The sequence below is a fragment of the Zootoca vivipara genome, chromosome 12, assembly GCF_965207765.1.
Source record: "Zootoca vivipara chromosome 12, rZooViv2.hap1.1, whole genome shotgun sequence".
NCBI classification, from domain to species: Eukaryota; Metazoa; Chordata; class Lepidosauria; order Squamata; family Lacertidae; genus Zootoca; species Zootoca vivipara.
The window spans coordinates 52,617,289-52,639,673 of record NC_142595.1 but is presented as its reverse complement, the minus strand read 5'-3'; the positions used below and the strand labels follow the sequence as shown (position 1 = coordinate 52,639,673).

The window sequence follows — 22,385 nt, the reverse complement described above, 5'->3', positions numbered from 1 at the left end:
GTGGAGGGGCCAGATGACGGTGTGCCAAAGATAATGGACTTCCCCGTCATCACTTTCCTTGCCGCAAAAAAGCCCAATTTGGGGTTGGGGAAGAGGCTTATTGCACAAGTCCTCCCATCCAATGACAGCCGTGCAGCCTGAATTTGCTGGCATGTGACTGAATAGCACCCAGAAACAGCAACAGTCTGGGAGCCCCGAGAGACCTTTTTTGGCTTGGCATCGGCTGAGAAGAAGAGAGGCAGCGGGGCACACAGGCAGCGGAGTGCTGTTGCTGCTGCCTCAGCATGGCAGAGATGTGAGCACAAGGAATAGATCAAACCGGGAAGACCTGTGTGCCTATGGAGCTGCTCAGCAAGGGCTAAAAGGAACCTAGTGGGAGGTGCAGCTCAGATCTTTTCCCCAACAAATCCTACATGAGCCATGCAGAGAGGTGCAAACCCACGTTCAGATGCAGCTCCTGTGTTGCCCTGCAGCTTGCCATGCCCAGGAACCCTTTCAGTGCCACTCTTGGACAGAGAAGTGAGCCCACAAACCCTTGACAATGCCAAGCAGTTGGGCATATGCTCCTCTCTCTCATCAGTGGTCCAGAATCATTGCACACAAACACCCCCATCCAGTTCCCCGACCCAAACCACTTGCTGGGCCTTACTCTAGGCACACCACCAGGCAGCCTGCCTGCCTGCCTGCCTGCCTTGGCAGCCATATACAGAACAGTAGCTAGCTTGGCCTCTGAATATGAAGAATAAATAAAGATGGAGTTGGCTGTGTCAACTTCGCCTATAATGAGGAGAGGCTCCATTGGAATGAGTGACAGAGCCTGTGCAAAACCCGGAACGATTTAACAAGTTGGGGGCAGGTGGAATCTCAGGGCGTTGCAGACTTGAGGGTCGGGGAGGGGAACAGGGGAGTGACTTTGCAGTGGCTCTGGTGTCCTCCTTGGATGGTCATTTCCAGAGGGTGATGCCAGGGGACAGCTCTTCAGCCCCGTGTAGCCTCAATGTGGGGTTCCTCAGGGTTTGATTTTATCCCCTATGCCGTTCAGCATGTACAGGAAACTGCTGAGTGGGGTCATCCAGAGTTTTGGAGTACGTTGCCAGCAACATGCTGATGACACACAACTCTCCTTTACAATAAACTAAAGCCCAAGCCCGATAAGACTGAAGCACTGTTAGTTGGGTGGTTCCCCAGACCAGATGGCGGGGAGGCTGCCTGCTCTGGGTGGGGTTACACTGCCTCTGAAGGAGCGGGTACCTAGCTTTGGGGTACTTCTGGATCCATTGCTGTAGCATGAGACTCAGGAGACTTGGGGTGCCTTCCCTCAGCTTCGTTGGGTGGCCCAGCTGTGCCCCTAACTGGACAGGGGCAGCCTAACTTCTGCCTATGCTCTGGTAACCTCTAGGTTAGATTACATATGGTGGGGCTGCCTCTCTGAAGACGCTTCAGAAACTTCAGCTGCTGCAGGATTTTGTGGCCAGGTTGCTCACCGGCGCAAGAGGGTTTGATCCTATGACACTGCCCCTGGGCCGACTGCACTGGCTCCCCATTCAAAGTGCTGGTTTTGACCTTTAAAGCCTTAAATGGCTCAGGACCACGGCACCTCAAGGACCGCCTCTCCCCATATGAATCAACTGGGAACCTGAGATCATCCGCTGAGGCCCTTCTCATGAGAATAGGGCCTTTTCTGCAGTGGCTCCCCATTTGTGGGATGCCCAGGGAGGTCCGCCTGGTGCCTTCATTATACACATTGAGGCACCAAGCAAAAACATTCCTCTTCAACCAGGCCTTGGGCAGATCCATGGCCTTTTAAATGTGTTTGGTGGGCGGCAAGGGGATGTTACTGGTATGTTTTTGGTTTATCATGTTTGTTTCATTTTATTATGTATTTTGTGTTTTAATTTTGTACTTTTATGTTGTGACTCGCCCTGTGACCTTCGGATGTTGTACAAATTTGAAGAAGAAAAAAATCATAACAGATGGTTACATTTTAGTTAGTTCAACGCCTGACTGGGTTTTGCCATTTTTTCTTGTAAGATCCCTGCTGGAGCCATCCAGAGGCCCGTCTAGTCCAGCACCCTGCTCTCACGGTGCCCAACTAGGTGCCCACTGGACACTAACAAACAGAATCTGAGCACAACTATGATATCCAGGAAGTGGCAGTCAAAGGTATGCTCCCTCGGAGAGGGAAGGCAGGATACAGCCACGGGGGCTACTAGCAGCCAACAATATCCTTTATCCTCCAGGAATTCGTACAGGGATGCTTTAGTTGACATTCCTGCATTGCAGGAGGTTGGACTAGATGACCCTTGGGGGTGGTTTCCTTTCCAACGCTCCCATTCCATGATGCCTCCTGTCTTTCTGGACTCTGAGTATCCTCCCGCAGGCTAAACTCACCGATGCTCCTGGGCGAAATCTTTTGTGATTTCTGGCGAGACTTGCCAGGCCTGGGGATGTTGCAACGAACGATGGCGCGTGTGCGCGAAAACTCCGCTGAAAAGCAGCCGCTGTTTCCTGGTTTGGGCCCGTTTCTATTTTGCGACCGCCTGGGTTCTTATGGGGCTGAGGGTGGGACGCCACTTGAGCTGCCCGACCCCCCGCCCGTGGGGCGGGGATCCGGTCCCGCCTGGCTTGGAGTGCCGGGGGGCTGTTCTTAGCTCGGGACCCGGAGCGGGAGGCGTGGGAAATTTCTCCGCCCGGTTCCCAGCGCCGATCTGCGCCCCCCGGCAGCAGCGCCCGAGAGGTCGGGGCCGCGCTAGCTTCCGCCTCCGGAGCCCCCTTGGCCCGGGCGGCCTCCTCCTCCTCTGGCTCTCCGCCTCCGCCTTCCTCTCCGCCTCCTCTTGCGCGCTGAGCTCAGACGCTGCCGGGCCACGGCGAGCTGTCAGCGATCGGGGCGGAGCGCGCCTCTCGGGCAGGGGAAGGAAGGGGCCGAGCCGCAGCCGGTGCTGGTGGCGGCGAGAAGAATGGCGGCCGGCGGCGGAGCTCGGGCACGAGCGGCGGCGGCCCCGGCAGCAGCAGCAGGTGCGCCCGGGAGGCTCCGCGGGAGCGAAGGATGCGCCCTGCGGCTGGGCTGGCGGGGTCCGAGCGCGGCGCCGAGGGCCAGCCTTGCGCGCGGGGCCTGGCGGGGGACGGAGGGCCACAGGCGGGGGACGGGCGGCCCGCCGGTGGGCACGGCGGCAGGTGGGGCGGATGGAGCGCGGGGATGGGCGGGCGGCGTTGCGGGGGTAACCGAGGTCTGGGGCTAGCGGGGGACGCGATGGGGCGGGAGGCGTGGTCTCTTGGCCACCGGGTGGGCCGGCGGGGGAGGCTGGGTTCGGGGCTGGGGGCGCGACTGGGGCTGGCCAGAGCCACGTGGGGCGCTTGGCCGGGGGGTTGCTGGATGTGTGGGGCTGAGCTTGGCAGCTGGGGCTGGGGAACGACAAGAGGCTCCTGTCCTGTGTGGGTGTAGCTCTGAAATGGTCCCTATTCTGCCAGGAAGCTGGAGCATAAAGACTGGGGTTTGTGGGTGGCTGCCCCCCACTCACCCACTCAGTTGTGGGGGGAGGGGGCTGGGTGAGGCAGGGGGGCTGGCTGTGGGTGATCTCACTTGACAGTTTGAGGAGGGGGTCGGGGAAGGGAAGGGAAGGGATGCCTCCAGTTGCCCCCAACCCCCTGGGTTGGGATTGGTGCAAGGGGCAGCAATAAGCACTCCCTGCTTGATGTAGAAAAGTGGGGGGAGTTCACCCCTTCGTCGTCCTTGGCAGAGTCTAAAGAGGGTCTCTTTAGAGAATGCATAGGTATAGAATCGTAGCGTTGGAAGGGACCCCCAAGGGTCATCTAGTCCAACCCCCTGAAACGCAGGATTCACAGTTAAATAATCTCTGGGATGAGGGTGCTAGCTAGCCAATGTGGGCGGGGGTGCTTGTTTGCGCTGTGTGGGGAGGGGTGGGGTTTAGGGAGGAGAAGACCAGTGGATCCTGGATGAGATAGGGTGAGGGATGTGTGGGGCCTGTGGGGAGCTGGCGCTCAATGAGTCATGTGTGAAGTGGGTCATATAGGCAGGGGTTGGGCCCTGAGGGTAGGTGGCTGCCTTCTGTGCCTCTGCACCCTGGCCTTCTTAAACACCCCCCTCCCTCCCCACCCGCTGCCTCTCCAGGTCTGATCCCAGTCCTCACGCGTCCTGATCTGAGCCCCCCGGGCCAAAAACTCTAACGCTGTTGCCACTCAACGCTCTAAAGATGAACAAGGAAGCCACAGAGGTCTCTGGTGAGTTTTTGGGTGCTGGGCAGCCAAATATTTCACTGATGGGCAGCTTGGGTGCTGGTTCCTTTCCTGTCTTTCCTCCGTTCTTCTCCCATTCCAAAGAGACCCAGGAATCCTGGCTCCCCAAGGCTGCCCTGGGCTCTCTTTCCTGTTCATGGAGCCCTCCCCGACAAGTCTGGATTGTGCCCCTTGCCCCAATTATATCTCCCCGAGGGCCTGTGTGGAAGAGACCGTCCCCTGTCTCCCTCTCTCCATGCAGGCCGGAGAGCGGCAGGGCCTTTTCGGTGCTGGCACCCATGCTTTGGACTGCTCCCTTGGGGGATAGTGGTTTTGCCGCTCACTTTGACGTCGTTTTTGTCACCAGGCTCCTTCATCCAGGAAGGTGCTTCTGGGCTGCAGTGTTTGAATTTTTGCCGGCCAACCAAGTGGCCCGGTGCTTTATAAATTTTATTTAAAATCGGTGGCTGCTGTTGAATATTTTGGTTGGGGTTTTTTTTGTGTGTGTGTTCCATATGTATTTATTACTAGCATTCACAGATGGTTTGGAGCTCTGGTCAAGAATGCGACTTGTGGGTTTTTTTTAAAACCAAGCAAGCTACTAAGTGGGGGCCCTCTCCAAAATTAACAAGAGGACCCTAAGACTCCTCATCCCATGCCAGGAGAGCCTGCACCTTTGCGAGGGCTACAGGAGGCCCTGCCAACAAAACAAAACCCTGGCACAGCCTTCTATCATGGCCTGGTACCGTCGGCAATTCTGTGCCCCAGAACATCTGGATTCTGCCACGTTGGGGATGGCCATCCTTAACGTATTGGGGTGAAAGGGTCTTCCATCCCAGCTCTTTTCTCTCTCCCTTGCTGGGTTCCTATCAGCAAGAGTTTTGGGTAGAGGTGAACATTCAGAACCTGGACCAACCACTCCCCTCGGTTCTCCTGGGATCTGCGGCCCCCACCTCTCGCCCAACTGCCCCCTCCTGGAGAAGCCCAGGAGCCTGTCTTCCCTCTCGCCACCCCCCTGCCCTGCCCAGCGCGGGTCTCACCCTCCACCTGCCTCGCCTCTTCCAGAGAACAACCACCACTTGAAGGTTTTCCTGCCCAAGAAGCTGGTGGAATGCGTTCCCAAGTGTCCCGCCTTGCCGAAGGAGCGTCTGCGCTGGAACACCAACGAGGTGAGCCAGGCGGGAGAGGGGCCGGCTGTTGTTCAAATCGATATTTTATTTTATGGATAGTTAAGTTGATATTTTATTTAAAGATTTTTATTTATAAAGGAATAAAGTGATAAAAGAAAACGAAAAAAATGTGGAGGGGGGGAAGAGAGAAAGGAAATGAATGTGCAAAAAGCACAGCGTAATACATTAAGTAAAGTTAATTACATTGCTATAGGTTATTATATAATATATTATTATTAATAATAATATTATTATCCTAATCTATACATGGTTACTAATATGCTTACTAAGAGCCCACTGCATTCTGTATGAACTTGTTCCAGATATCAATATACTTGTCCGAACAAAGTCTACGCCGATAGGCAATCCGTTCGTACGTTGCAATTGTTATCACTGTTATCAATCCATCGATTAACGGGAATCATGTCTTCCAGTTCATCGGTATCCATCTCTTGGCAGTCATTAGGGCTTGTAGAATTCACAGAGTCTGTGACCACCTGGGGACGCTACGTATTCCTATTTAGTCGTTAGAATATTTGAATCCCTAAGTTTTTTTTCTAAGATAGGGTTTGGCTAACTGAAGGCCAGGAATGGGCAAACTTTCCCAGCCTGGGGGCCTCGGTTCCAGCCTGGGGGGGGGGGGGCACATGGCAGCAGTGGGCGGGGCCAGGGGCAAAAATGGGCGGAGCAATGGGTGGAAATGCTTACATTTGTACAGTGGGCTTGTTCCTACACAGACCCTTCTCTGTCTGTCATCTGTCCGGACAGTCCAGACATTTAGGGTGAAAAGCAGCACGGATGACAGGAGGTGGGGGTAACATGGGCAGAGCTCTGAGGGCCGCATGGAAAGGATTTGAGGTCCATATTTCGCCCCGAAGTTCCTGGCCCTTGCCTTAAGGACGCAATATTGGGAGTAGGACATAGAAATAGTAGCTCATGCATTAACAGAAGCTAAGATGGGGGATTTTGAAAATGCACCACACACACACACACACACACACACACACACACACACACACACACCCTCCGTAGATTCTTGGCCATCGGAAGTTTGGGAAATATGCCATTTATGGTTAAGCTGACAAACTTGATAAGGGTAAAAGAAGGCAGATGAGGGGGCAACAACTTCAGCGGGAAGCGGAGTTTGTTTGTTTTGAATGGAATGATAAAGCACAAGATTTAGCAAACCCACATTTAATACAAGATTTAGCTTATTTCTAAAAAATACTTGCGTAACACAATTTCATTTTTTAAAAAATCAAAGCGGTTAACAATATAGATCATTTGTTGTTGGCATCCGCCTGCCTTGAGAGACAACGGAGTGTGCTTCTGGGGGTGAAGTCAAACCTCTTCGTGTGCAGCACCCAAGTGGCCTCCCCGGGGTGCAAGCCTGGGGCGGTGTGTGTGGGGGTCCCGGGCTGCCCAGATGACAAGACGACCCCCCCCCCACTTTGGCTTTGCTGCTGTGGTCCAAAGGAAAGCAGAGCAAGACGTTGGGCACCGGAGTTGCTGGAAGGAGGCGTACAAGACACCATCCAAAAGTCTTAGGGACTCCTCTCTGATTGATAAGCCCCATCTGCCCCTCACTTCCCTCCGCAGCACATACAGAATCCACATTATTGACCCTTAGATTGAGGTCATATTACCGGGGGACGGACGGATGGACATATTACAGAACATGTTTTCTTAAGTAGTCTGCATAAGCCTCCCCCCCCCAGCAGAATTTGGAAGGTCAATAAAGAATGCGGCCAGGCTGTTCAGAGGAGCAGGTTTTCATAGAATCCTAGTTGGAAGGGCCCCCAAGGGTCATCTAGTCCAACCCTCTGCAGTGCAGGAATCGCAGTTGCTGAGAGACGACTGAGGCTGTGGGGCTGATGTTTCCATCTCTGCCCTCCGGAATGCATCATTGTTTTATTACGGTTTCGTAACGGGGAGTGTTTTGGTTTTCTGATTCTGTCGTCCTGCTGGATTGTGGGCAGGCCGCCCTGGGCTCCCTTGGGGAAGGAAAGGGTGCGGTGAAAATGCCACAAATTAAGCGGCTTCCACCCCGAGAAGCAAAACTCGACCGTGCAATTAAATAGTTGTAGAGAATGCACAAAGGGGAGCAGGTAAAAGCAGGAAATGTAAATCCTAAAAAAAAATTGGAATAGGAATATTTTATGAATCACAAATATATGGCAACGTTGGAAGCTTCTGAAACTCTTAAGCTGGGGTTGGGGACGTTATTGCTTTGTAAACCCTGACCACTGCTATCCAAACCTGTTGCATGGAAAAGGCAGGTAGAAAGGGCGACTGACTGGGCCTCAGCTGGGATCCTCTGTCAGGAAGTTCCTGACAGTCAGAGCTGTTCGGCAGTGGAATTTGCTGCCAAGGAGTGTGGTGGAGTCTCCTTCTTTGGAAGTCTTTAAGCAGAGGCTTGACAAGCACATGTCAAGAATGCTTTGATGGTGTTTCCTGCTTGGCAGGGGGTTGGACTGGATGGCCCCTGTGGTCTCTTCCAACTCTATGATTCTTTTGGCCTGGTGGCTGTGTTGGCATTTGACTTGCCATTCTGTTGGTCCTGCGGTGGTTTCTGTCATTCAGAAGTCCTGTGTGGGCTCCCCTCCCCATCCTTTCTCCTGAGAACAGCTGGGTTGCTGGTAGAGTGGCGTTTTCCCCAAACTCCCTCTTTTTTTCTGTCGTAGGAGATCGCTTCCTACTTGATCACCTTTGAGAAACATGAAGACTGGCTCTCATGTTCCCCCAAGACCAGGTAGGTGTATGTGTGTGGGGGGGGGTCATGCCTCTGACTCTGGGACATTTTGGGGGACATCTACCTGGGGCCCCCTGTGTAGGCGCAGCCCAGCTCTGTGCCAGAGATGGGAATCTCATGCGGAGGAGGCAAACTTGCTGCGCAGTGGCTTCCAGCATGGACTGATGCCGGAAAGTGATTTGTTTTTGTTTAAATACCCTTACTCCATCTCAAAGGCTCTGGCATAGCTGCCTTTGTCTTCACCGTGGTTCTCCCCCTGGAAAACTTTTGTTTTTAAATCTTATTCATTGCATTTATATCACACTAGAAGAAAAATAACCGCTCAACTTTTAGAAGGCATCTGGAGGCAGCCCTGTACGGGGACGTTTTTAATGTTTGATGTTGTATTGTGTTCTTTTATCTGTTGGAAGCCGCCCAGAGTGGCAACCCAGCCAGATTGGGGTGGTGGTGGTGGTATATAAATAATAAAACTATTTATTATTATTATTAATAATAATAAAATTCCTTCCAGTAGCACCTTAGAGACCAACTAAGTTTGTTATTGGTATGAGCTTTTGTGTTAATGCACACTTCTTCAGATACACTGAAACAGAAGTCACCAGACCCTTATATATAGTGAGAGTGTAGAGAGGGGTATTACTCAGAAGGGTGGTAGGAATGGGTGATTGGCTGATAGGTGTGGTAAACCTGTTGACGACTGTTAACGACTGCAATTGGTCTTACAGGAAAAAGCAAGGGGTGAGATGGCTAAAAATAGCTTTATCATGTATAATGAGATAAGAATCCAATGTCTCCATTCAGACCAGGTCTCTCCATGGTTTTAAGTTTGGTAATAAGTTGCAATTCAGCAACTTCTCTTTCCGGTCTGTTTCTGAAATTCTTTTGTAATAAGTTACAGGTAGGTAGCCGTGTTGGTCTGAGTCGAAGCAAAAGAAAAAAAATTCCTTCAGTAGCACCTTAAAGACCAACTAAGTTTATATTTTGGTATGAGCTTTCGTGTGCATGCACACATCTGTGTATCTGAAGAAGTGTGCATGCACACGAAAGCTCATACCAAAATATAAACTTAGTTGGTCTTTAAGGTGCTACTGAAGGAATTTTTTTCTTTTGTAATAAGACAGCTACTTTGAGATCTTGTTTTATAGAATGTCCTGGGAGATTGAAGTGTTCTCCTACTGGTTTCTCTGTCTTGTGATTCCTGATGTCAGATTTATGTCCATTTATCCATCGGCGTAGGGATTGCCACTGTTGGCATTTGATGGCATTTATTATATGCTGACAAGGCCTTGCTCCAGTCAGCAATTGTGCTGCAGCATTCTGCACCGGCTGCAAGGGAAGCCCCATGTAGAGCACATTGCGGCAATCCAGTAGAGCTGTCCTGGGGCTGCCCGGTCGCAACTCGTCCCCATCAAGTCTCTGCCACACACACACCCCTTCCCCTCCGCCCTCTCCCAGAACTTCATTTGGTGCAGCTGTTCTAGCGTGAGTTTTCGCGGCTGTGCTAATAGCTCTGGCGCAAGTGCCTTGGCCCCAATTGATCCGTTTATTGTATTTCTGTGCTGCTTTCGGTTCAAATGAATCCCAAAGCAGCCGAGAAAAAAAAACAGTAACACAGCAGAGCATCACGAACGCAGTGCAAATCATATGCTACAGTTAACAAACCATCAGTGAAACAGTCTGTGGAACGCTGTTAACAAACCAGCAACTAAAAGAGTAGGCCAAACATCACAATTACAGTAGTTGACAAATCGATATGGCAAATCCGTGTGTCGTCATGGTTAAGAGTGCTGAACTCTTACCTGGGGGAGAGCAGGGTTCGAATTCTCACTCATCCATGAAGCTCTCTGGGTGCGACCTTGGGCCAATCTCTTAGCCGCACCTGCCTCACAGGGTTGTCGTGAGGGTAAAATGGGGAGGAAGAGAACCAGTATACCTGAAGGAGCGTCTCCACCTCCATCATTCTGCCCGGACACTGAGGTCCAGCACCGAGGGCCTTCTGGCGGTTCCCTCGTTGCGAGAAGCCAAGTTGCAAGGAACCAGGCAGAGGGCCTTCTCGGTGGTGGCGCCTACCCTGTGGAACGCCCTCCCAACAGATGTCAAAGAGGAAAACAACTACCTGTACCAGACTTTTAAAAGACATCTGAGGGCAGCCTCTGTTCAGGGAGGCTTTTAATGTTTAGTAGATTATTGTGTTTTATTCTTCTGTTGGAAGCCGCACAGAGTGGCTGGGGAGACCCGGCCAGATGGGTGGGGTATAAATAATAAATTATTATTATTATTATTATTATTATTATTATTATTATTATTATTATTATATAACCTTGGACACCACAAGGCTGATATCCTTCGGAGATAAAGAAATGGGATGAAGGAATCCATCAATATAGTTGGTAGTCTACAAAGCTCACTTCTCCTCCTCCTCCTCCTCTTCCTCCACCTCCCCGTCCGGCAGACCCCAGAACGGCTCCATCATCCTGTACAACCGCAAGAAGGTGAAATACCGGAAGGACGGCTATTGCTGGAAGAAGCGGAAAGACGGAAAGACGACCCGCGAGGACCACATGAAGCTGAAAGTGAAAGGCGTGGAGGTAGGGGAGGGACGGGCCAAAAGGAAGGGCAGGGGGAGGGAGGATTATACCAACTGGCGGAACAAGGGGTGGTGATGGATTGACACCAGGGCCAGCATCCCACAGGCCACTGGTCCCAGCCCAGGATCTGGGAAGCAAAGCGAGACCAAGCAGAGTTTTGTCCCTGGCAGTCGAGGTCCAGCAACAGAAGCAGTAGGCAGAGTGAGGCGGTGAGTCAGGCAACAGAGGGCCAAAGCCTCAGGTTCTGCACTTAGGCAGAAATAACTAGACACACAAATGTGGGTTCTGGGCAGCACAATTTAAGAAGGATGTTGACAAGCTGGAAGGTGTGCAGAGGAGGGAGACCAAGATGATGAAGGCTTTGGGAACCAAGCCTGATGAGGAACGGTTGAAGGAGCTGGGGATGTTTAGCTTGGAAAAGAGGAGACTGGGAGGAGATAGGATAGCCATCTTCAAACACAGAAAGGCTTGTCACAGGGAAGATGGAGCCGACTTCTTTCCTGAGGCTCCAGAGGCGAGGACCCTGTTGTATCGTCTCTCGGTGTTGTTGGACCGCAACTCGCCCCATCCCTGACTGTTGGCCAAGATTGCTGAGGTTGGTGGGAGTCTGACAACATCTTGGTTGAGGAGCAGTCGTTCTAGGCCACTGGGATCAGGTCCCCCCTGCCTTCCCATTCCTCCCCCCCCCCTCTGAGCAGCCCTGCCCAGACGTCTCCGTAGGACTTACGATAGACAGCCTCGATGACAATCAGGCGGGAGAGGACTAACCTGCTCACAGGTCCTCCGAACCCAGGGTCCAGGGTTGTCTTGGGGTATGACTGGCTGAATCAAAGAACTGCAGAGTTAGACGGGATCCCAAGGGATCTCAGCTGATGCATCCCTGACAGGTGGCCCCCCCAAACTCTGCTTAAAGACTTCCAACGAAGGAGAGCCCGCCACCTTCCGAAGGAGTCCGTCCCACTGTTGAACAGCTCTTACTGGTTGGGTTCCAGCATAGGGGCTGGGATTGGCTGTGGGGAGGGCACAGGCTGCTCCGCCAAGCAGCACCTTCCTCTGCCTGCCGCCTCACCTGCCCGCTCTCCTTCCTCTGCCCTCCCCTCCGCAGTGTCTCTACGGCTGCTATGTCCACTCGTCCATCGTCCCTACATTCCACCGGCGCTGCTATTGGCTGCTGCAGGTATGTGCCACGGGGGCCGAGAGAGAGAGAGAGAGAGAGAGAGAGAGAGAGAGAGAGAGAGAGAGAGAGAGAGAGAGAGATGTAGAATTGTAGGATTCATTCTACGAGTGGGGAGGGGCCCCTGGGGTCATTTAGTCCAGCCCCTCCTGTGATGCAGGGATCAAGTTTCTGGGGGCTGGACAAGACAACCCTTCGGGAGAATAAGATGGAAGGCCTCTGCACGTGCACGAATTCATGTGCGGAAACAGTCGCCCGTGTGCACTTGAACACCCTCGTGTGGACACAGCCTTGCAAGTCTGGAACCACAAGCTCCCAAAGTGGGTGGTTCGGCTCCCTGGGGAGAGGGGCATGGAGGTTACCCAGGGGGAGCTAAGAGGAAAGGAGACGTCCGTGGTTACCGTACATCTGTGGTAGGTGAAGGTTTGTGCATGTTTTGGAGGTAGACATGTTGTTGTTGTTTAGTCGTCCAGTCGTGTCCCGCTCTTCGTGACCCAGGAAGCACACCAGGTAGCCATATACTGATATATATATATATATATATATATATATATATATATATATATATATACATACATACACACACACACACACACACATATATATATATATATATATATATATATATATATATATATATACACACATACATACATACACACACACACACACACACACACACACTGTATTTTTCTGTGTCTAAGACTATATTTCCCCCATTTTTTTTTAGGTTTAAAATTGGGGGTCGTCTTATACTAAAAAAAATTGGGTCGTCTTATACAGGCATCCCCAAACTGCGGCCCTCCAGATGTTTTGGCCTACAACTCCCATGATCCCTAGCTAACAGGACCGGTGGTCGGGGGAGATGGGAATTGTAGTCCAAAACATCTGGAGGGCTGAAGTTTGGGGATGCCTGGTCTTATACATGGAAAAATACGGTCTATATTAGGCTATTGATTTCATGTGTGGTCATCCATCTTCTTTCCAAGTGAGAAAATCGGCTGCAGATTACTAAACGGGGCGATTTAAGACCCCTGCTAAGTGACTTCAAACCAGAGGTTGGGAAACTGGTGTCACTTCGTCAAGACCATGAATCCCACTAGGAATTTACTGAACAGTGAAGCGGTCCCTGAATGTGGTATAAACACCTGGCAGGCTTTGAAAAGCTGATCGAGTCCCATCCGTTTTTGCTGAATTGATGAAACTAAATCAGCGGTTCCCAATTGGTGATGCACGGACGCCAGGAAGTCCGTGTAACCCAAGGGTTCCCCAAACTTCCCAGCTGTTTTTGGACTACAATTCCCATCATCCCTAGCTAGCAGGACCAGTGGTCAGGGATGATGGGAATTGTAGTTCAAAAACAGCTGGAGACCCAAGTTTGGGAATCGGTAGCACGTGCCTATCAACTGTCCGGGACACCCCATTTTTGGGGGGGGGAGGGCGCCCAAAAACATGCAGCTCACATTACCCACTTGGGGTCCGCAGTATTTCACTCACTGGGAACCACTGAACTAAATTGTTTCAATTGGATTCTGAACAGATGTGCAGTTTATTGTTTGGGATTTCATGGTACCTTCCTTGGTGGGTCATGCAAACCACTGTTTGAATAATGGTTTTTGATAGGGTTGTGTTGGGGGACGCTTGATTGTGGAACCAAGGGGGCAGGGACCCCCAAAAGTGTTGGGGACCGCTGACCTAGACCTAGAAACCACCGGGCCTTAACCCCTGAACTCTGCTTGAACGTCAGGGCTTAACCCTGAGCCACATGGGCCAATGAGGACATGGACGTTTAAAAAGAGGGAAGATGAAGGGCGTCATCCGGACCTACACAGCAGGGGTGGTTGTAACAAGGGTTGCAAGGTCAGGGGGCTCCAGCCCCAGCGCCTCTCTGCCCTTACAGGCAAAACTCTGCCCTTCGGCAGAATTCACCCCCGGCCAACACCAGCTCTCTCTTCTCCTTCCCTCCAGAATCCGGATATTGTCCTGGTTCATTACCTGAACGTTCCGGCCATTGAGGATTGTGGGAAGATCTGTGGGCCTGTCCTGTGCTCTATCAACAGCGACCGCAAGGAGTGGCTGAAGTGGTCGAAGGAAGAGCTGGTTGGCCAGTTGAAGCCAATGTGTAAGACTAGGGGGGTGGTCTCTCTGGGTGGGTGTGGTTTTTTGGGGGGAGGGGGGGCTTCTGAGGGCTTAGGGTCCAGGGCGGCTGCTATGAGGTCGCCCCATCTCACAGGTCCCCCTCGCCCGCTCCGACCTGCTGCAGTTGCCACATGGTTCCCATTCTGCGCCTGTAAAAAATCTTTGGAACTCCCTGCCTCTTGATATCCCAACCAAGAAACACTTCTTTCTGGGCTTCACTGGGTCAGGCAGCACCACCCCTTCACGGAACTACGTTTCCCAGGCTCCTCCTTGGTGTTGGGTGGGGAGGCGTGGCAGTTGCGCGGGTGCGAAACCTGACTCCCGCTTGTAGCGCCCACACGCCTGCTTTCCTCTCTTCCTCCAGTTCACGGGATAAAGTGGACTTGCAGCAACGGAAACGGCACGGCCGAGTTCTCGATCGAGCAGCTGGTGCAGCAGATCCTAGAGAGCCACCAGGCCAAGCCCCCTCCCCGGACTCACGCCTGCCTCTGCAGCAGCGGCCTCGGTTAGTCTTTCCCGTCTGCAATACGTGGAACCGTAGAACGGAAGGGACCCCCAGGGGCCATCTAGCCCAACCCTCTTGCAGGGCAAGAATCGCAGCTAAAGAATCGCATCGGTGCACAGATAGATACCGGTAGATCCCTTCTCCAGCCAGATGTTTGGGACTACGGTTCCCAACAGCCCCCAGTCGGCAGGCCTGTATGATGCTGAGGCTGTCGTGAGCACAGCCGTCTTGGCTGGGGGCGGATATCGCTCAAAACCTCTGGCAGGCAATGGATTCGGGAAGGCTAAGGTACATTGCCCCACAGTGATCTGGGTTTCTGTCCAGTCATTAAATTGCCTTCTGCACTATACATCATGATATAAACGATTCCATCCGGTAAGCTTGTGCCATACCCACAATCGACGTATTTTTGTACACTGCTTGGGTATATAAATATAAGTTTTTAAGGAAAAGGATTAAAGGGAGTAGGTATTAAGTGAATGATTGATTAATGGGGAGGAGTCGGGGGGGTCCCCATTGGGTGCCCCCTTCCACAGGATGCCCAGAGGCTGGCAGCACAAGGACGGGGCCTTTTCAGTGGTGGCTCTGTGTTTGTGGGATGCTTTCCCTAGAGAGGCTCCCCTAGTGCCAGGTGCTAGGCAAAAACAAGCTTTTTCAACCTTTGGCTGTTAACAATCTATGGCCTCTTAAAGAGGGCAGGGAAAGTATCCCCACCCCCCCCAAAAAGGTTTTAATAAATGTATGGGGTGCTTGTTTTGCTTTTTTGTAAAGTTGTTTTGAGTTGCCTGCGGCATGAAAATGCTACCAATAATTTAAATTAATAGCAATGATTAAAAAAAAAACACCTCTGCAGACAGCAGCTGTTGTTTAGTTTGGCACCAGAAAGCTCTCCTGCAAGGGAGAAAGTGAAAGGAGCAGGACAGGAACCCTGGAACTGATTAATGAAGTTATTTTCACCCCAAACTATCTACTGCTATGCAAACTCACAAACTCACCAAGCGCACAAACTCCCTCTCTCCCTATCCCCTAGACCAGGTCAGTTTTCTCCAACCTGGTCACCCCCTGAGGTTGTGAACTACAACTCCCATCAGCCTCAGCCAGCATGGCTGACATCCTGGGGCCTGATGGGAGTTGTGGTCCAAAACGCCTGTTTCCTCTCTCTCCCCCCCCCACTTCCTGCAGCCATTTATTGCTGGTTTTGTGTTTGGATGGTTTATGTGAGAGGGACTGCTGCCCTCTAGTGGCAGAAGGGCGAATTGCTGCCTTACTACATTTTTATGTTCCGTGGGAGGAGCACTATTCCTATTTTCAGATGAAAAAAGCTCAGTTTCCAGACCCCTGACCACCTCAGTCGCCCTCCTCTGCACACCTTCCAGCTTGTCCATCTCCTTCGTAAACTGTGGCGCCCAGAACCAGACACGGGACTCCACCATAGCTGCCAAGTTTTCGCTTTTCTCGCGAGGAAGCCTATTCAGCATAAGGGAAAATCCCTGTAAAAAAGGGATAACTTGGCAGCTATGGACTCCACGCAGGGGGGCTGACCAAGGCAGGAAGGAACCGTGTGATCCAGAAACACACTATTTCCATGGACATAGCCGCGAATGGCACTTGCCTTCTTTGCTGCAGCATCACCCCATGGATAAGATATAAAGATTTGTCAGAAAGAAAAACACCTAGATGGATCTCACCGTTAGAGGCAAAGGCTAATAAAAAATTAAGTATGGGTGTTAAATGGTTAAAATACAGTGATTTGTTGGTTGAAGAGGAAAATAAATTCAGGTTGAGATCCTATGAACACCTTAAAGAAGAGTTAAATGATTGGTTACAATATCACCAGATTAATGAGATGTTCAGGATTGATAATAAGAACTGTGGTTTTCAAAGTCAGAGATCTAAGCTGGAAACAGAGTTGATAGACGTAAAGATGTAAAATTTATCCAGAATGTATAATTTGTTGCTGGAGTGGCATACGAAGGATGAACAAGTGAAATCGGTGACGATTGATTGGGCTAAAGATGTGGGGCATAATATACGGTAATTTTGAATGATTGGGAGAAATTGTGGGAAAAGACCCTTAAATTTACGGCATGTACTACTTTTTTGGGGGGGAAACAGAAACACACTATTTCCATGGACACAGCCTCGAATGGCACTCGCCTTCTTTGCTGCAGCATCGCCCCACGGGCACTTGTCGGTTTTGAGATCCCCCTTTTCTCTTCCGTCCCCAGGGAGCCCCGGCCACGTCCCCCACCGATGCAGCAGCACGAAGCACCGGATCATCTCCCCGAAGGTGGAGGTCCGCCCGTCCCCCTACCCCGCCCTGACCGAGGTCCAGAACATGGCTGGCGGCCCCGAGGTGAAGGCGGAGACGGAGGCGGCCAAGTCGTCCGGACCGGAGGGCAAGGAAGCCAAGCTGGCCAAGGCCGCCGCTGCCTCCCCTGGCATGGCCGAGGCCTCCCCAGACTCCACGCAGCCCTCGCCTGGCCTGGCCCCCCCAAAGGGCTTCCCCAAGCAGGAGCTGCCGTCCGTCACCCTCTCGGTTGGCCTGCCCGGCAGCACCATCTTGGTCATGACTGGGCTGAGCGGGGCTGAGAAGCCGCTGGCCCTGACCCCCAGCCAGCACCTGGTGTCCGGGGAGCCCGCTGCGGGTGCCCCCGCGCCCCCCCTCGGCTTGGCCCTCTTGCCCGGCCCGGGCCTGGTCCTCTCGCAGAACCTGGAGTCCACCATGGAGACGAGCGAGGCAGGTCCAGCGGCCTTTGACCCCGACTGCTTCCTGAACAGCCCCAAGCAAGGCCAGACCTATGGGGGTGGGGCAGGCCTGCAGACCAAGCCCGAGCCCCAGGAGGCCCCCGCAGGACCCCCGGCGGCCTACCCTCTGTACGTGCCCACCAACCGCTTCTTCATCCAGGACGATGGGGCTGGGCAGGCGCCCATGCCCCCCTCGCCAGCCGCCTCCGTTGCTGCTGCCGCCGCCACCACCCCCCGCTCACCATTGCCGCCGGAAGTCAAAAGCAGCCCGGAGGTCACCCCCATGGAGACAGCGGCGGCAGAGGGCGAAGGGGGCAGCCAGCAGGAGCGGGACCCCGGGGAAACCGAGCGTCCTGAGGCAGAGATGGCCACCACGGAACTTCAGGAGGAGCTGTACTCCATGATCCAGACGGCCGCAGCCGCCACGGGGGGCTCCTTCAGCCTCTCCTTCGATAGCCACTTCCCAGACCTCATCCAGGAGCTCATGACCGAGGAGGGGGCGCCCGGCAGCGTGCAGAGCGCGGAGGAGGACCCCAGCGCCACGTCGGGGAGCCCCAGGCCCGCGCTGGCGGAGGCCTGCTTCACGACAGACGGAGCTCCCGTGGCGTCCCCGCAGCCGCTGGTTTCTATTATCGACTTCTCCCCAGAGTGGTCCTACCCCGAGGTGGGTACAAAGGGGGACGGGGGGCTCTGCAGGGGGGTGGGAGGGTGGTCCCCGCAAATGACAGCGGTGGGCCCTGGGTACTATGGCGCCCTTTGCGGGGCCAGGATTTGGCACACCCACTCGCCAAGCCTTCCCAACCGTGGGTCACTTTGAGAACCCTCCACATCCCTAAATCCACACTCCTGGGGAGCAGAAAGGCCCAGGGCGGCCTCTGGCCTCCAGCTGCTTTTGACCGCGACTCCCACCATTTGCCAGCACAGCTACATGATGGGAGTTGTAGTCTAAAGCAGGGATTATGATGATGACGAGTTTAATTGGGGTTATTATAATGAATTAAAGTGAATCAAGAAAGAAGAAAAAATAATATAAACAGGGAAGGGAAAGAGAATCCATAAAGAACGTTTTTAAAAGCAGAGGAAAGCAGCAATTAGAAAATCCATAAATTGTAATTAAGGCAACAAAACTGTGTCATATATAGAATCATAGAGTTGGAAGAGACCACAAGGGCCATCCAGTCCAACCCCCTGCCAAGCAGGAAACACCATCATTCTTGACAGATGGCTGTCAAGCCTCCGCTTACATATATATGTAGATAGATTCAGGTAGGTAGCCGTGTTGGTCTGACGCAGTCGAAATAAATAAAAAGATAAAAAAAATGCCCAGTAGCACCTTAGAGACCAACTAAGTTTGTTCTGGGTATAAGCTTTCGTGTCCATGCACACCTTTTCAGATACCTTTCATATATGAAACCTTTAGATCATATATGTAGATAGCTAAACTTATTATTTCCCTCAAGTATATGATAATCCATGTGTCACCTTGGTTTTGACAAAAACATTCCAAATGTCATTAAATTTGAAAGCAGGTTGTCTTTTTTTTTTTTTGGGTGGGTGTAATAGTTCAGAGGAATGGTGAGTAATTATTAGGTGTAGAGAAAGAGAAGTCCCCCCCCCTCTCCTGTCTCATAACAGCAGAATCCGTGGGCACCCAGTGAAGCTGAATATATTGGGAGAAAAGAAAGCCCTTCCCCATGCAGCGCAGGCTTAACCCGCGGAACTCCCTGCCTCAGGGTGGCTTCAGAAGAGGATGGGGCAAATTCATGGGGCCAGAGAGGGCTAAGGATGGCTACTAGCCAGGCTGGCTCGGCTCTGCCTCCTGGTTGCAGGTTTCCCGTTGGCCGCTGTGAGAGAAGAGGATGCTAGGCTAGAGGGGCCTCCGTTGGCCTGATCCAGGAGATGCTCCTCTTCGGAAAGGGGTCAGGCTGGGAGGCGGCTGGCTTATCGGGGTTGGAGGCAGGAATTGGCGCTGGTGGTCCAGACTCTTGGGGAAGTTCTTGTGGGGAAAGGGGAGTGAGGGAGCAGCCAAATACAGAAGAAGAACAAGCGCACAGAAAACAGCAGTAACCTGTCCTCCTCTCTGTCTGTCTGCCTGTCTGTCTGTCTCTCTTCTGTGGGAACAGGGTGGGGTCAAGGTGCTCATCACCGGCCCCTGGATAGATGAGACCAAGCCTTACAGCTGCCTCTTTGATCAGATCACGGTCCCTGCCTCCCTCATCCAGTCTGGGGTGCTGCGGTGCTATTGCCCAGGTACGGCACCTTGTGTCTTTTGGGGTGGGGGGAGATCCAGGACCCCCTCTCCCTTCCTCCTCCTCCTCCTCCCTGGAGCAAGGAGATGAGCTGGTGCTTCTGGTCCGTGGCTGCCTGGCTAGTTCCTGTGTCTCGGGAAGAATCCTGCGGCAGTGCTGGGGGGGGGGCAGCCTCTTTAGAAACCTCGGGTGCGGGTGGGGAGCAGAGTCTGTTGGAAGGGCCTTGGCTTGGCATCTGCCTGGCATGCAGGAGGTCTCTCCAGGGATTGCTCCCCCCCCCACCTAAAACCCTGGAGAGCTATTGCTGCCGGCCCGAACTAAATGGATCAATGGTCTGACTCATAGAATCGTACTGTTGGAAGGGACCCCAGGGGCCATCTAGTCCAACCCCCTGCAATGCAGGAATCACAGCTCAAGAATCGCTAACAGACGGCCATCCAACCTCTGTTTATAAGCCTCCAACGGAGGGTCCTCAGCTTCCCAAGGGAGTCTGTTCCACTGTCGAACAGCTCTTGCCACCAGTCGAAATCTCCTTTCTTGCAACTTGAAGCCATGGGTTCGAGTCCTACCCTCCAGAGCAGGAGAAAACAAGCTCGCTCCCTCTTCCGCACGGGGCAGTCCTTGAGCTATTTGACTCGCTGTAAAGCAGCTTCCTCCTTCGAAGGGTTAATGCCATGCTTAACCCCCTCCACCCCGCAATATCTTATGCTCAGCTCGCATGCGTGCAAATAAAACTCCAAAAAAAAACCCTCCATATCACAGCTGTGACAGCTGCATCGTAGGGGGTTGGGCTGGATGACCCCTGGGTGTCCCTTCCAAGCCTACGACTCTATAACTCTGCAACGTGCGGCCTTTTTACTTTCTTCTCTTCCACCCCGCAGCCCACGAGGCCGGCCTGGTGCCCTTGCAAGTGGCCCACGATTCCCGCCTTGTCTCCATGTCCGTCCTCTTTGAGTATCGCGCCCGGAACTTCATGGCCTTGCGCAGCATGGACTGGCTCTCCCTGGACGGTGAGTGGGCTGCTTGGATTATTTGTTGCGTTGATTTACTGCGTTGATATCCCACCCTTTTCTCCCTGGTCCTCCCCGCTCCTTATTTAATCCCCACAACAGCCCTGAGAGGTAGGCTAGGCTAAGAAACAATGGCTGATCACCCAGGGAGCTTCATTGGACACCAAGTGAGGACTTGAACTCTGGCCTCCCCAAGATCCTAGTCCTCATTTAATCCCCACCACAGCCTCCCCAAGATCCTAGTCCTCATTTAATCCCCACCACGGCCCTGGGAGGTAGGTTAGGCTGAGAGAGGCAGTGCCTGGCCCCTAAGGTCACCCGAGTGAGCTTCACGGCCGAGGGGGGGAATTTAAACCTTGGTGTTCTCCCCCCAAAGGACCTAACCTGACACTCTTAAGCAGTACCCCACCACTGGCTCTGTACCCCACTGAGCCTCTCCCATGGGGATGGGACCCAGGTGTCCTGGCACCCCTCCCTCGACTGCTAGCCCTTGCATCCAACCCAGGAGCCCAGAGGCCCTGTGTCTAGACTTGCGGGGGGGGCAATCTCTGCTGCCCAACTAAGGTCCGAGTGCAGCGTGGCATCTTCAGTTGGGGGGGGATGCAGTGGCTAAGCCTGGGGGTGGGACGGAGAGGAGATTGTGTGTGGCTTTACACTTGGAAAGAAAGAAAAAATTTCACCGTCCGTCCAAGCCTCGCCTGGGGCCGGTTCCAGGGTGTCACCTTACCGGGGATATTCCTGGCAGGCTCGTTTGTGTGCAATGGAAAATGAACGGCTGGGGGTTTTTTTGCGGGGGGAGGAGAAAGTATGGAGTTTCCATGACGGGGCAAGACAGGCCAAGAATAACACCCGGGCGGAGAGCTGGCTCTCAGCCTGCTTCTCCCCTCCAGCAGAGCCCAGGACGGCCTCCCGGCCTCCCCCTTTCCATCCTAGGAAACCACCAAGGAGGACGGCTGGCGGTGGGGGGTGGGGGGTGGTCACTTCTCCCCAAATCAACCGTCCTGCAAGACTTTCATTCGGCTCCACCGAAATGTGGCGCGTGTGAGCTTCTGGGTTCCGCAGAACGCTTCTCCCAGCGAAGTTTAAAAAACTTGTGCCTGGCCAGCGGAGTGGGGGGAGAGAGAGAAATGTTATTTTTCTCCTCCCTCCCGTAACGCTCAAACCCGGGGACGTCTCACGGAGCTGAGCTTCGCGGGAAAAGGAAGCCCTTCTTCACGCGTGGCGCAGGGTTAGGCTGCGGAACTCCCTGCCGCAGGAGGCAGCGGCACACTCTGACTCAATGGCTTTAAAAGAGGATTGGGCAAATTCATGGAGAAGGAGAGCGCTGCCGATGACGACTGGCTGGGATGGCTATGCTCTGTCTCCACTGTTGGAGCAGGGGTGGCCTTTGGTAATATGACTGGTGCCCCCCCCTCTAAATATTTCTTATTTTCACAATAATTACATTTTGGTACAGTTGCTTTTGAAATGGAGCTTCCCAGTAGGTATTCATCTAAACATAGGTTGTTTGTAGTTGTTGTCGCTGCTGCTGCTGTTATTTTGAGGCCATAAAATTATAGAATTGTAGGGTTGGGAGGGCCAACGCTTCTGCAATGCAGGAATCTCAGTGCCCTGTGTGAGGGAGCCACCCGCAACACCCAAACTTTGGCGCTGGCCAGAGGCGGCCAGGCTTCTGAATCCTGGAAGCCACAGGAGGGGAGAATTGCCCTTGTGCTCAGGTGCCGCTTGCTAGCTTCCAATGTGGCCATTTGGTTGGCCCTTGTGAGAACAGGATGCTGGACTAGATGGGCCGCTGGCCTGATCCTGAAGCCATGAGCC

General features: G+C 53.0%; 1 protein-coding gene across 1 annotated transcript in view; it reads left to right on the top strand.

Moving 5' to 3' along the window:
- Window positions 1-2,877: 2,877 nt before the first annotated feature.
- Window positions 2,878-22,385, top strand: part of CAMTA2 (calmodulin binding transcription activator 2) — a 46,529-nt gene continuing 27,021 nt past the window's right edge. Inside the window, exons 1-11 of the mRNA XM_060281952.2 lie at window positions 2,878-3,015; window positions 4,130-4,239; window positions 5,299-5,402; window positions 8,087-8,154; window positions 10,607-10,742; window positions 11,848-11,919; window positions 13,885-14,038; window positions 14,420-14,560; window positions 16,789-17,972; window positions 19,432-19,558; window positions 20,439-20,567. Of these exons, the coding sequence (XP_060137935.1) occupies window positions 4,212-4,239; window positions 5,299-5,402; window positions 8,087-8,154; window positions 10,607-10,742; window positions 11,848-11,919; window positions 13,885-14,038; window positions 14,420-14,560; window positions 16,789-17,972; window positions 19,432-19,558; window positions 20,439-20,567 (2,143 nt within the window). The 5' untranslated portion in view covers window positions 2,878-3,015; window positions 4,130-4,211. The remainder of the gene's footprint in view (window positions 3,016-4,129; window positions 4,240-5,298; window positions 5,403-8,086; window positions 8,155-10,606; window positions 10,743-11,847; window positions 11,920-13,884; window positions 14,039-14,419; window positions 14,561-16,788; window positions 17,973-19,431; window positions 19,559-20,438; window positions 20,568-22,385) is intronic.